Source organism: Cibotium barometz, chromosome 64 (assembly GCF_041138505.1).
Source record: "Cibotium barometz isolate CiBa-2024 chromosome 64, ASM4113850v1, whole genome shotgun sequence".
Classification (NCBI taxonomy): Eukaryota; Viridiplantae; Streptophyta; class Polypodiopsida; order Cyatheales; family Cibotiaceae; genus Cibotium; species Cibotium barometz.
Window position 1 is genome coordinate 28480664 of NC_141109.1, and position 14037 is coordinate 28494700.

The 14037-nt window shown below is 44.0% G+C and overlaps 1 protein-coding gene across 1 annotated transcript; it reads left to right on the forward strand.

The window, feature by feature from the left end:
- The first annotated feature begins 5017 nt into the window (after nucleotides 1-5017).
- LOC147603480 (homeobox-leucine zipper protein HOX32-like) lies at nucleotides 5018-10682 on the forward strand. Its single transcript, XM_086796540.1, is given in 20 exon segments — nucleotides 5018-5326; nucleotides 5562-5721; nucleotides 6528-6628; nucleotides 6746-6836; nucleotides 6931-7026; nucleotides 7192-7236; nucleotides 7239-7304; nucleotides 7588-7671; nucleotides 7776-7929; nucleotides 8034-8110; nucleotides 8195-8298; nucleotides 8413-8596; nucleotides 8712-8809; nucleotides 8811-8880; nucleotides 8977-9054; nucleotides 9141-9278; nucleotides 9364-9686; nucleotides 9780-9885; nucleotides 9979-10128; nucleotides 10431-10682. Coding segments are annotated over 20 exon segments (2517 nt in total). The 5' UTR covers nucleotides 5018-5117; the 3' UTR covers nucleotides 10614-10682.
- Nucleotides 10683-14037: the final 3355 nt, after the last annotated feature.

Genomic DNA, 14037 nt, shown 5'->3' on the forward strand with positions numbered 1-14037 from the left:
GAGTCCAAATGTCCCCAAATGGTTTTTATTCAATGAAATGAAAAATAAAACGTTAAAAGTCATAACAAGGCATCTTTTGATATAAAAATGTGGGAGTAGTAAGAAACACACTATTTGTGAAAAACCAAATTCAATCAAACTTTGAAGAGCTGGTGTCACTAGAGTCAAGGTGTTGTCCATCGCCGTGAGGATTGGGGTTTCAGGTTGATTAGTTTTAGTCTCAAATGAGCCTGACAATATTGAATTGAAGTTTTTGTATAGGGTCTTGTAAGCCGCCATCATGTAGTCATGGTCTGTAGAGGTTGGAGCTCTTATCTCTTTTATCTCTCTTACCACGGGAGTCTTGCGTCACAAAATACCTATTCAAACATCATTAGTGTTACCTATTATAGACAATCCCATCCTATGTGTTCAGGAGTGGATATGTTGGGTAAAGGTGTTTTCAAAAGCAGAGAGGATAAGAATATAGCAAATGGTCTCCACACGAGAGAGAGAGAGAGAGAGAGAGAGAGAATGCTACAAAGAACATTTTTGCAACCAAAACATGCTTAACTAAGATTCAATTTAAAATGCCCATCTTGAAATACTAACATTTTATGAGTTTCTCGAACTAAAAGCCATGCTAAGGATTAACAATTTAACAAATTACAAATTCAATTCCTTTTTGAGACATCTACAAGATGGGTCGAAGAAGCCACTCGCTTAAGCTCGCAAAAGTAGACATTTGTGCAAGGAATCTCGGTCCCCTTTGGTGGAGGGGCGCTGCTAGGAAGCGCCCTGAGGATGTTCCTATGATGTGGTTCCATGTGGCATTTTCTTTGCATGTTAGTATTGTGTGACGCAATTGGCAAAGTTGGCCTTGCATGATCATTCCATAACTCTTGGTCATGTGCTTGTTTGGGCAAGTTTGAAGAGCGAATGATTTTAAGGGAGTGTCTTCAAGAATTGTGAGATTGAAAGTTATGAATTCTTAAAATTCAGCCCCAAAGAAGAATGACGATAGAAATTTGGCTGCGCTCGACGGGGGGCGTGTGCAAAGATCAGCAAATTCTCCTTTTAAATCTTCGAAACTTAACGCTACTAACCAAAGACAAACATGAACAGACAGACCCTGCAGGCTGCTTTGTGTCGACATCAATTCCTCCAGGCTCCTCGGGTATATTGGAATTTGGCTGGGGACGAATTTACTGCAGCTTTGATGGAGAAAAACGAGAAAAGGGGGAGTAATAAATCGCCGCAAGATAATTACTATTGAGGAGGGAGGACGGACTAGATGCTGTCATGGATCGTGGGAATCTCAGAGCACATTTACTGCTGGAAGATAACAGGCCACAGGAAGATTTCCCGTGGCTTGGGAGACAATTAATGCAAGGCATGTCAACGTGATGGAGGGCGCAAAGTACAAGCAACAGGGGAAGGGTGAGCGGGGGAGGCTCTGAAGATGGGATATATGAGGAACTTGGGAAGAAACTGATGAAAGATGACAGCTTGTTGATGGGCAAAACCAATGTGTAATTTTAACGGTGATCAATTGCCAATCAACATATCAGCAGGCTGGAATTTTGGAAAACACAGTGTGGTTTTTGTACAAGTTTTTGCACCAAAACCATGAAATCCGGCATGAATTTCATGGTTTTGTGCGAGTTTTTTCACGAATTGTTATTAGTCGTCAGTTTGATGCAGATGCTTGACTCTGTGATTACTCAAAAGGACCAGAAAATTTGTCCTCTTCTTTACCAGAACTTGTCCTCAACCAAAAAGGCTGCCAGTGTTTTTGCTTGAGAGCATCCAGGGCACCTTTGGAATATATTCTACCTTGCAGGCTATATATTATGATGATTGTTATTGTTATGGAATGGAAATGGAAAAGGTGTTCTTCGGCCGTGTGCATTCTTTTTCTTCCGGAAGATGCTGATGCAACTATACATGGGAAACACGATATCACGATCAGAATATGTGTATGTCGGCAAACATAAGAAGAAAGAAACAATGATTTGGACCTGGGGACCTTGTCTCGTCCACTGCCTTTCCGTCGTCGTTGTTTGATGATCAAGCAAAGCAGAGTATGTTTCTTGTTTATGTGCCCATGTTTGAGTGCTCGGAAGAGAATTAGAAACCATGTTGGATTGATGGATCGATGGCTTGATTGATCAATCGATTGATGTGCATGAATGATACTACATGTAAAATTCCTGCATGTTCGTGTACGTGTAAATATACGCACCGAGCCAATTAACACAGCTGGTAGCCTGGTTTGTCCAATTTGTGCTGCCTTTTTGGATTCGGCAAATGAAATATGGATGATTAGGGAAGACTTGTGTCGGGCTCTTGAAATGTGCTCGAGTCACTAGTGGGTGGTGGTAGGAAGACATACAAAGTGGCCGGATTTAACATCAGTTGGTGTGGTTTAAGCTTGGCAATTCGCAATGTATCAACAACACAGCAAAACCAGGGACAGGAAACGAAGTTCAAACGGCAAAGAAAACTAAACAAAAGTGTTGCAAATTACAATGGTGGATGCCCAAGAACCCGAGCAAAACGAGAAATGAGAAGAGGGTGATGATGATGATGATGGGTAGGTCAGGAATTGTCGAAGCGTGCCATTTGGTCTCCCTTGGACTAGCAGACTAGAGACTCTAAAGAGTAAGGTGGAAAGACTCGAGGCAAGACTGAAGTAAGAAAATCAGAGAAAGAATGGCATCTAGTTTGAAGGCAAAAAGGCTAGCAAATTCAAAGAGAGAGGGTGCTTGTTTGCAAGGCACAGTCTACAAAGAAAGAAAAAAAAGATGATGATGATGATGATGAAGACAAAGGGGCTGCTTCTGTAGCTTGGCCTTGGCTTCTAAGTTCTGGCACTGTAGCTCCTGCAACCGCTACACTGCCACTATCGATCAACCTGCACAACCCAAAAAATAATATTAGAAAAAATTGAGAGACTCTACCCACTGCCACAAAATATATTTAAATAACCATTAAAAAGAAAACCATGAATTCCCACTAAAGTAGCACCTGCGCCTCCCCCCCCACTCCCCACTAGAGCAACACGAAAGCTCAGCAAAGAACAGCCCACAAAAAAGCAAGTTAATGGGCAGGAACGCCCACTAGAAAAGTCTCTAGATTTAGCGAGGAGAGATGCGATATGATTGCTGTGGAAGTAAGCTGCAAATCTAGCTATTATATCGAATGAAGATATCAGATCTGAAGTTAGATTTTGAGGTCTGCTATATTCTCTGATAGACACCTCCTCTGTCATTGCACTCATCAGTCTAGTCTCTTGCTCTCTGTGAGATGCTCCTTGAATTTACTCCTACAGCTTCTTCCATAGCCTTTTCTTGTGCTGCTTCTTCATAGAATTTTTCGTCTTCTTCTTCTTCTTCTTCTTCTGTGCACCTGCATTCTCTCTCCCATGCTTCTTTCTTCCTGTCTTCTTCCCCTTTATCCTTGCATGTGGGCTTGAATGTAGCTCTCCAACAGGGGTAGCTCCCCCCAAAACCTCTTTTGTCTCCCCCCCTCTTACTTACCTTCTCTCTCCTTCCCTTTGCTTGCTCTGGGGTGCTCTTGGCACCCCCATAAGTTTCTTTTGCCCATATCCCTCCTTAAGTCGTTTTCCATGGCTTTGACTGTCCATAAAGACCCTAAGAGTGCCTTGGACATTAGTAAATATGTCCGCTACACCGCTGAGCAAGTGCAGGCCCTTGAGCGCCTCTACAACGAGTGCCCCAAGCCTAGTTCAATCCGCCGTCATCAGCTCATCAAAGACTGCCCCATCTTGCAAAATATCGAGCCCAAGCAGATCAAAGTCTGGTTTCAAAACAGACGGTAGGTGCTTTGTGTCCATGGTGACGTTTTTTGATCGGGCCTTCACCACTTTGCCTTCGGCATCGGGCTGAACGTGATCTCTAAACTTGGAAGGGATATATATGTATCTTGGTTGTAGACATGGAGCTTGTTAATTTGCCATTTTCGTGTGTCCATCAAGAAACTGTGTTTGAGATGCTGATGTCGCTCACGAGATTTCGGTCTTTTCTAAAGTGAAGTCCTTGGTGCCTTTTAGGTGTCGGGAGAAACAACGGAAAGAGTCTTGTCGGTTGCAGACCGTCAATGGGAAGCTCACAGCAATGAACAAGCTTCTCATGGAGGAGAACGACCGACTGCAGAAGCAAGTAGCACAGTTGCTCTACGAGAATGCTTATCTTCGTCAACAATTGCAACAAGCATGTCTTCGGTTCACGATGATTTGTGTCTGTCGACAGTCGTAGTAGCTCAAAACACTCTTCTCGTGCGAGCCATTCCCTCGGGGACAGGTTCCCTCTGGGTCAGTTGATGCCTCTTCCGCACGCTTTGGGTATGGAAGAATTTCGCATGGATGAAAAGATGAAATGTGTGCTTCATGACAGACCTCGAAATATTCATCGTGATGCATCTCCTCCCGCTAAAAGCTGGTCACACTGTCTCTTTGGCTCGCCAATGAATTCGTGTCACGTTTATGTAGGATGGTGGGGGGAATTGGCTGTGATAGAGTTGGCAGTTTGGGTTTCTGTGTAGAGTTTCTCTCGGAAGAGCTCGTGTTGTTCACAGATCTGGGCTTCGGTCTATTTGAGGAGTCGTTACGTTGTTGAACCGAAGATTCTCCACTTTTGATCTGAAATTCGAAATATACCTTGCAAATCTAGCTATTATATCGAATGAAGATATCAGATCTGAAGTTAGATTTTGAGGTCTGCTATATTCTCTGATAGACACCTCCTCTGTCATTGCACTCATCAGTCTAGTCTCTTGCTCTCTGTGAGATGCTCCTTGAATTTACTCCTACAGCTTCTTCCATAGCCTTTTCTTGTGCTGCTTCTTCATAGAATTTTTCGTCTTCTTCTTCTTCTTCTTCTTCTGTGCACCTGCATTCTCTCTCCCATGCTTCTTTCTTCCTGTCTTCTTCCCCTTTATCCTTGCATGTGGGCTTGAATGTAGCTCTCCAACAGGGGTAGCTCCCCCCAAAACCTCTTTTGTCTCCCCCCCTCTTACTTACCTTCTCTCTCCTTCCCTTTGCTTGCTCTGGGGTGCTCTTGGCACCCCCATAAGTTTCTTATTTGCCCATATCCCTCCTCCTTAAGTCGTTTTCCATGGCTTTGACTGTCCATAAAGACCCTAAGAGTGCCTTGGACATTAGTAAATATGTCCGCTACACCGCTGAGCAAGTGCAGGCCCTTGAGCGCCTCTACAACGAGTGCCCCAAGCCCAGTTCAATCCGCCGTCATCAGCTCATCAAAGACTGCCCCATCTTGCAAAATATCGAGCCCAAGCAGATCAAAGTCTGGTTTCAAAACAGACGGTAGGTGCTTTGTGTCCATGGTGACGTTTTTTGATCGGGCCTTCACCACTTTGCCTTCGGCATCGGGCTGAACGTGATCTCTAAACTTGGAAGGGATATATATGTATCTTGGTTGTAGACATGGAGCTTGTTAATTTGCCATTTTCGTGTGTCCGTCAAGAAACTGTGTTTGAGATGCTGATGTCGCTCACGAGATTTCGGTCTTTTCTAAAGTGAAGTCCTTGGTGCCTTTTAGGTGTCGGGAGAAACAACGGAAAGAGTCTTGTCGGTTGCAGACCGTCAATGGGAAGCTCACAGCAATGAACAAGCTTCTCATGGAGGAGAACGACCGACTGCAGAAGCAAGTAGCACAGTTGCTCTACGAGAATGCTTATCTTCGTCAACAATTGCAACAAGTATGTCTTCGGTTCACGATGATTTGTGTCTGTCGACAGTCGTAGTAGCTCAAAACACTCTTCTCGTGCGAGCCATTCCCTCGGGGGCAGGTTCCCTCTGGGTCAGTTGATGCCTCTTCCGCACGCTTTGGGTATGGAAGAATTTCGCATGGATGAAAAGATGAAATGTGTGCTTCATGACAGACCTCGAAATATTCATCGTGATGCATCTCCTCCCGCTAAAAGCTGGTCACACTGTCTCTTTGGCTCGCCAATGAATTCGTGTCACGTTTATGTAGGATGGTGGGGGGAATTGGCTGTGATAGAGTTGGCAGTTTGGGTTTCTGTGTAGAGTTTCTCTCGGAAGAGCTCGTGTTGTTCACAGATCTGGGCTTCGGTCTATTTGAGGAGTCGTTACGTTGTTGAACCGAAGATTCTCCACTTTTGATCTGAAATTCGAAATATACCTTGGAAACCATGATCTTCCACATGATTCTACCAACTCAAAACTCCACATTTGGCCGTGAATGAATTCTCAGTTTAATCACCGCAGCACGATTCAGTATGTGTTTCATGGTGACCTCCTACAGCCCTACCTTTCCGTCCTTTCACACTTGATTTTGAAACATGTGGAGGCGGCTGTAAGCCTTGGGCTTGGTGAAGAGATTCGTCCATACCAAGTCCCTCGAATTCAGTGTGCCGTAATCTGTCTGAATATCTGATAGCCTTCGTGGTGTGCCGTTATCTGTCGACATATCTGATAGTTTTCGTGGTCCTGGTGGAATCGTTTGAGAGTGGGAACTAATCTTCAACGTAATGGTTAACAGGGTGGCCTAACAACGGACACAAGCTGCGACTGTGTTGTGACAAGTGGGCTGCAACATTTTCAGACGCCGCATCAATCTCCGCACGACGCCACCTATTCAGGGTAACTTATTTCCACAAGCATGGTCGAAGCAGTCTCTATACACTCGTATCATGGTGGTGGTGCATTCTGGTACTGTATAAGGGAATGTGACGAGACAAGGGTGGCGGTTCATTACAGGATTCCCTCGCTTGCTGAGGAAACATTAGCAGAGTTTCTTGGGAAGGCAACAGGAACAGTCATTGACTGGATTCAGATGCCTGGGATGAAGGTAAGTAAGTCTTTAGGAAACCGAGAAGTTCTGCATATTTGTGGAGAGAACTATGACTATCTTTTGGCACTAACTTGCATAATTCTCTTTCTAGCCTGGTCTGGACACGAGTGGAATGGTTCACATTTCACATAGATGCGCTGGTGTAGCCGCTCGAGCTTGCGGGCTTGTGGGCTTAGAACCAGCAAGGGTGAGAATGTGAAATCCAACAAGCTTCTAGACTTGAATTTCTGTGGGTTTTGAGGTTGAAGATGAAATATTCTTTCTTCAATTTACTTTGAGACTTCTGAGACAATGTGTCGGTAACATCCTCCGTCCAAGCATGTACTCTTCTAATTGTATTTCTGCGTAAAAGGTGCTGGAAGTGTTGAAAGATAGACCCTCTTGGCATCGAGACTGCGTCGTTTGACATCTATGTTTACCACTTCCACGGCTAATGGGGGAACGATCGAGGTGCTTTACATGCAGGTATTGTGATAGAATCTCTCAGTCAAGCTTCTAAGGATGGTGAACATGCAATCAATGCTTCTTGTTGATGATCTCTGGGAACTTTACATGCAGGTATTGTGATAGAATCTCTCAGTCAAGCTTCTAAGGATGGTGAACATGCAATCAATGCTTCTTGTTGATGATCTCTGGGAACGCTAGTAGTCTAACGATTAACACATATTTGATGGGTTTGTAACGTCGTTTTTAGAAGAGTTGTTGCGTACTTCAATTTTGCTCAAATCTTCAAGTTGCTTTGTTGCAGATGTATGTCCCAACCACTTTAGCTCCCGCGAGGGACTTCTACACGCTGAGATACACGTCTATGCTGGAAGACGGCAGCTACGTCGTAAGTCTTTTGAGTGCGTTGATGTTGTTTACACGATTGCACTACGTGTTAGATGATAGCCAGTTTATCAAGAAAAAAGGAGTGAATCACTTGTGTTTTGCTAGATTTGCGAGCGTTCTCTGAATGGCACACTTGGAGCACCAGTCGCACCTCAAATGGAGTCGTTTGTGCGGGCAGAAATGCATTCTAGCGGATGTCTGATCCGGCGTTGTGAAGGAAGTGGATCTATCATCATAATTGCAGACCATATGGATTTAGAGGTAAGTTCGCCACCTTCATCACGATGCGGCCAAAATCGGAGCTAAAACCTTCGGTTATGAAGGTATCCAACTCTCTGTCTTTTGTCTTCCTCCCTGTGCTGCAACCACGGACCGTTCCCGAAGTACTACGACCGCTGTATGAATCTTCGGCTATTCTAGCTCACAAAGTCACCATAGCGGTAAGAGACCTATTTTCTCGACGCGATGGGATGATCTGTTCCTGCAATACAAGTGTTCAAAATAAGCTTTATTTCTGGATGCAGGCTTTGAAGCATTTGAGACAGCTTGCCGAAGAGGCAGCAGTGGAAGCACCTGGAGGTGGGCAGCAACCAGCTGCAGTTCGATCACTTAGCCACAGGCTTGCCAAGTACGTAGAAAACATGAGCATTCTCGAGAATGTTCGCGTATAGTATATGATCAGGAATCAAGTTGTCAATACGCTAATTGCTACCAAATATGGGTCGATTGTCGTCTACGGTAGAGGCTTCAACGATGCGGTAAATGGGTTTGCGGATGATGGATGGACAGCAACGGCCAGCGATGGAATGGATGATGTGATAGTAGTGATGAAACCACCTCCGAATTGCAGAGAGCTTGGAGTAGGTCTACACTCTACTACGAGCAATATGGGGACATTGTGTGCGAAGGCATCGATGTTGCTACAGGTTTGTGCGAAAACAAGTGTTTCTGTGAAGAATTTGAAGTTGCGGAAGCATTGTTTTTCGGGCTTAATCAAAAGGAGGTGGGGATGATAGATGGTTTTGATTTGGTGGTGAGCAGAACGTGCCACCAGCGTTGTTAGTTCGATTTCTGCGCGAGCATCGATCTGAAAGGGCAGATCATGGCTTGGAAATGGCGAGGATGGGTAGTTATGATGTGTAGTTTTCACGGAGCTGTATGCAATTCACAACTTCTCAGGCCGCAGGTTCATGGCGTCGATCAGGACAAGGTATAATAATGGAGTAGCCTGATTTTGAGTGCTCTTGAATGACACTAATTTCCTTTTCTGATTGATTGATCATCTGTTCAATTTACATCTCCACAGATCTTGGAATTGATCAAGATGGATAATCAACAAGACGAACATATGCTGGTCGCTCGTGACATGTTCCTGTTGTTGCAGGTTGGTGGCATGGCCTCACAATACTCGATGAAATCGAATTTGGTCGAATATTTTTGAAGAGATTTGTCGTGGATTGTTTTCACCAGTTGTGTAGTGGGCTCGAAGAGAACGGTGCAGGAGCTTGCGCAGAGATGGTGTTTGCTCCCATCGATGCTTCAATTTCAGACGATGTGCCATTGATTCCATTAGGTTTCCGAGTCATCCCATTGGAAAGTAGCACTCTGGTAAGATTAGCTTCTCTGAATCCATTCATCGAAATACCAGCTTTCATCGCTGAGCTCCTGATGATTTCACTTCGAAATTGAGCAGGAAAGTGGAGTTCCCAACCGAACTCTCGACCTTGCTCTCACCCTCGAAGTGGGTTCTGCAACTGGTAGATCCGCAAGTGATAACAGCGTTTTGCACCTGAGATCCGTGTTGACGATCGCATTTCAGTTCAATTACGAGAGTCGCACGCAGGACAGCATTGCTTCCATGGCGAGACAATATGTTCGCCATGTGGTCTCCACTGTGCAAAGAGAAGCCATGGCCTTAGCTCCAGCTCGCTTGAGCTCGCAATTGGGTCCTCCGAGACACGTTCAAGGGATTCCCGAGAGTCTTGTTTTGGCTCGCTGGATCAGCAGGAGCTACAAGTAAGAGCAAAATGCTCTACCTTCCAAAGCAATCGAGCTCAATAAGGATTAGTGAAGCTCGCCCTTCTAACTGAATTAATTCCATCTTTACAGATTGAATCTGGGCATAGACCTTGTTCACGTGGAAGTGGAAAGCAGCGAAGCATATTTGAAGGCGCTATGGAAGCTTGCAGATGCAGTGATGTGCTGCTCCAGCAAGGTGAAACAAATTATGATGATACTTACTCGTGTAGTTCATGGGAAGATGTGATTGCTCAGAAAATGATGACATTTGTGTCTGTATGTTGTGTAGTCTCTATGGGTATTCACCTTTGCAAACCAAGCAGGTCTAGAGATGTTGGAGACATCATCCATGGCCTTGCAAGAGCTCTCGTGGGAAAAGACACTGGATGAAGATTCGAGGAAGAGTTTGTGTTCGGTGTTCAATCAAGTCATGCAACAGGTATATAATTGCTTCTCCTTGTATGCCCATCACCATGGCTGCACTCCAAGAGCTCGAGGCACACAAAATCTGATGCTAGACCAAAAAGTAGAAGAACCCAAATCTCCATTGTTTCTCTAATCTTCAACAAGCTAAATACCCACATTTCCATTGTTGCTGCTACAAAATCAAAAAACCCATATATGTCTTCGTTGCTAATCGAACTCCACAACCCACATCTCCATTGTCGTATCTTAATGCGAAATTCCCACGTCCCATTGTTGCTAACCGCACATGAAAACCTGTGCCTATTGTATGTGCAGGGCTATGCTTGCCTTCCAGCCGGAATTCGTGTTTCAAGTATGGGTCGCCCAGCCTCTTATGATCGTGCCATTGCTTGGAAAGTGCTGGACGAGGACGATAATCTCCAGGGTGTGGCTTTTTTGTACGTGAACTGGTCCATGGTGAACACCAAGGCAGATCACCACCATCCCTTACTTCTTTGATCAAAGACTCGTGCTACTACGAGGACACCAATTCCCTTATTCCTTTAACAGTCATGCTATGATCAGAGACAGTAGTTCCGAAGCAATCAGAATAGGTCCTATCCATGGAAATTACCATTCCATACATCACTAGAGTAGCCACACTTTACCACTATCAAGCTTACATTCTCACACATGCACCCTTTTTTTGAAGGCCTTGCTGCCTTGTCTGTCGTTTTTGAGGCCCTGCAAGTGTCTTTTGCAGTTTCCACAATACTCTGTTTTAGCTTCAGAGTTTTTAAAATATATGGTGGTAGCCTTTCTGTTTTGTCAATCTAAGCTTTTTATGGTTTTGAATCTCGCATGGAAGCTTATTCATATGGTATGTAAGCGATATAAGTTTAGTTTCATTTTAAAGTGTACAGCAGAGTAGACCTTTACTCGCAATTTTGTTGTTTCTGGTCTACTCAAGGATCCTCAAGATCTCGCCTTCTGCTTACTTTTGATATCTTGTTTGTCCTCGAGCCTCCCTTCCAAAGTTCCCAGGATCAACATGGAATCTCTATCCACCTTTTCTGACAATAAATAAGTTGCCATCTTCAGCTGGGCAATCTATACCCTAAATAAAATATACTCGAACTCTTAAATAAAGGAAAGTAATTACTAGTGTCCCCTAGAAGAGTGTGTGGTTCTTATCACCTAGCATCGGAAGGAACTTCTACCTTTTTGCTTTCCAATTATGATGGACACCAAAGTGCCTGAATTAAAAGTGATTAAAGAGTCTAAAGTGTTGAGATCTTCACAATTTGCAAAAACGCTCTACATTGGAAAGTGGTTATTGTTTGAAGTGATCCTTGTTATAATTCCTTGAGTTGGTAAAGGTAGTGCACTATGCCCCATGTAAATACTTAAATATCATTTATGCATCTATTCTCCACCTCGTGATAGAAGAACTCAAGAAATGTTGCCTCATGTCACTCTTGGACTCTTTTGGTCTATTGTTCTTGGACTCCACTCACTCTTGGATTACTAATCTTGGATTCTTACTATATCTACCACCAGCCCTTGGTTTATCGACCGTGGACCCTTAAGAGTACCACCCTGTCTTAAATACATACTATATATAAACATATATTATTTAGTAAGGCATGCATGGGGATGTCATGGTAGCTAGTCCCTATTGTGCATAATGGAGTTGATGGTGTGCATAATGGAGTTGATGACTACCATGAAGTTATATACTGCGCTTCCTTTATTTTTAAGTAAGGCATGCATGTGTTAAGATATCAAGCTTCATCCTTGATGTATAATCTTGGGTGACTTATTTATGTCACTTTCTCTTTTGTGGCGTAACTAGGTAGCCACGAATGTTTGGATTGGGTTCACATATATCAAATCCCAGTTAGGTGCACGTAGGATTGGTGTTGATGCTAAAGCTCGTTTTAAGGCATCATATGCCTTCTGGCACTTCTGTCCATATGAAATCAATTAACAAACGGTACAGCGGTCGAGCTAGTTCCGCGTACATGTAGATGAATCGCCGGTAATACCCAGTGTGTCCAGTGAATCGTTGAACACCTTTAAAGTTCGTTGGTGGGGGTAATTCCAAGATCAGTTTGATCTTATTAAAGTCTGTGGAGATCCCATTCTTGGACACCACATGACCTAGGATAACACCATGTCTTACCCAAAATTGGCATTTTAGTGGGTTCAGTGAAATCCTATATAATCTGCATCGCTCAAAGGCCATTCGTAAATATTTCAGGTGTTCTAGCCATCGCGAGTAAATGCATAGATCATCTAGAAAGATTTCGAGCCATACACGCAAGTACTCCTTGAAAGCCGTACTCATTAGTCTCTGAAATGTTGCTGGGGCATTGGTTAAGCCAAATGGCATCGTTCGATACGCAAACACACCCCATGTTGTGGCAAAGGCCGTCTTGTGTTGATCTTTTGGATCGATGGACACTTGGTTGTATCCAGAGAACCCATCTAAAAAACTATACGCTTCATGGCCTGCCACTCTTTCGAGCACATGTTCAGTGAATGGCAAGGGATAGTGATCCCTAACTGTGGCTGCATTAACCTTTTTAAGGTCAACACACACTCGTATTTTACCATTCTTCTTCGTTACAATTACAATGGGAGACACCCATTCCGTATGCTCGATTTCATAGATGAATCCCGCATCTAGAAGTTTGTGAATCTCCTCTTTCACTATCGTTTCGTACTTGGGATTCATGTCGTAAGGTCGTCATTGCACTGGCTTCGCGTCATCTCGTATAGGAATCGTGTGTTGTACCACTTCTGGTGGCACACCCTTCATGTTCTCGTAAGACCAGGCAAAACAATTCTTATATTACTTGAGTAAAGTGATCAAATCTTCTTCCTCCTTATTGTGGTCTACTGACACAAAGACCGGTTTAGGGGTCTCTCCAGCCCAGCCAAATTGACTTCCTTAACTTTTTCGGGCCCTTCATAGACTCCATCGTCATATGTGTCTGCAATACGCTTAGCTTTCTCACAAAAAATGTCTCGGTCTTGAATAGAATAAGACTTGAAATGTCCTGGGACATCCTTGTGATCTTCTGCTTCCAGCGACTTGTCCGAAGCTCGTTCAAGTAAAGATGGTCGAGACTTCTTGTTAGATGATGACATTTTTTTCGTTGCTGGTTCGGGTTGTGGTTCACGTTGTTTCTTAGGCGAGGTTTTGATGGATTCCTTGGGTTTTCTAGATTTCGGAGTTCTTTTCTCACCCCTATCTTCCTTTTGTTCTTGCACTTCTGAAGATGATTCTTCTATCTCCAGGGATCCTACTGGAATCAAGATCTCTTCCATCCTCCTACCCCAATCCTCTGTGAATTCGTGATCGACCGTGGTTGCTTGGACATATCTTAACCATTGAAGGTCAGATTCCACATATGCCACCCCGTCGTTGGTCGTGGCGTAGGAAGGAGTTGGTACCACATTCCGTCGCTTAACATGCTGTAGATTTGGCTTCACTGGTAATGAACTGCTAAGCTTCTTGTCATGTTTAACTAGGTTGATCATGCGGAGTGGGACTATTGTACCCTCTGAGCCACTCTCATCCTTCACCATGTGAGTTCCTCTTTTCTTGGGTATATCAATGGTTGCAAGTAAATGCATCCAATTATGCGAGTACTCAGGTTCAGGTAGAGATGCATACCATGTTTCATCCGCATCACCTCCCATTCTTCTCTCATCGGCCGCTTCAAACTGATTGACAGTTGTTGTCCTAGCGGTCATTTCTGATTCGGCAGGAAACAAGTTGCCACCTAGTGGACGAGATTTCCACATTGTTAGGTCCACTTTTGTTACTGAAGTATCCTTCTTGAGATAGATTGTATTGGATGACCAATCGTGCACTACTCCTGCTAATCTCAAGAACGGTCTCCCTAGAATAATGTCATACGAGTCAATTGGG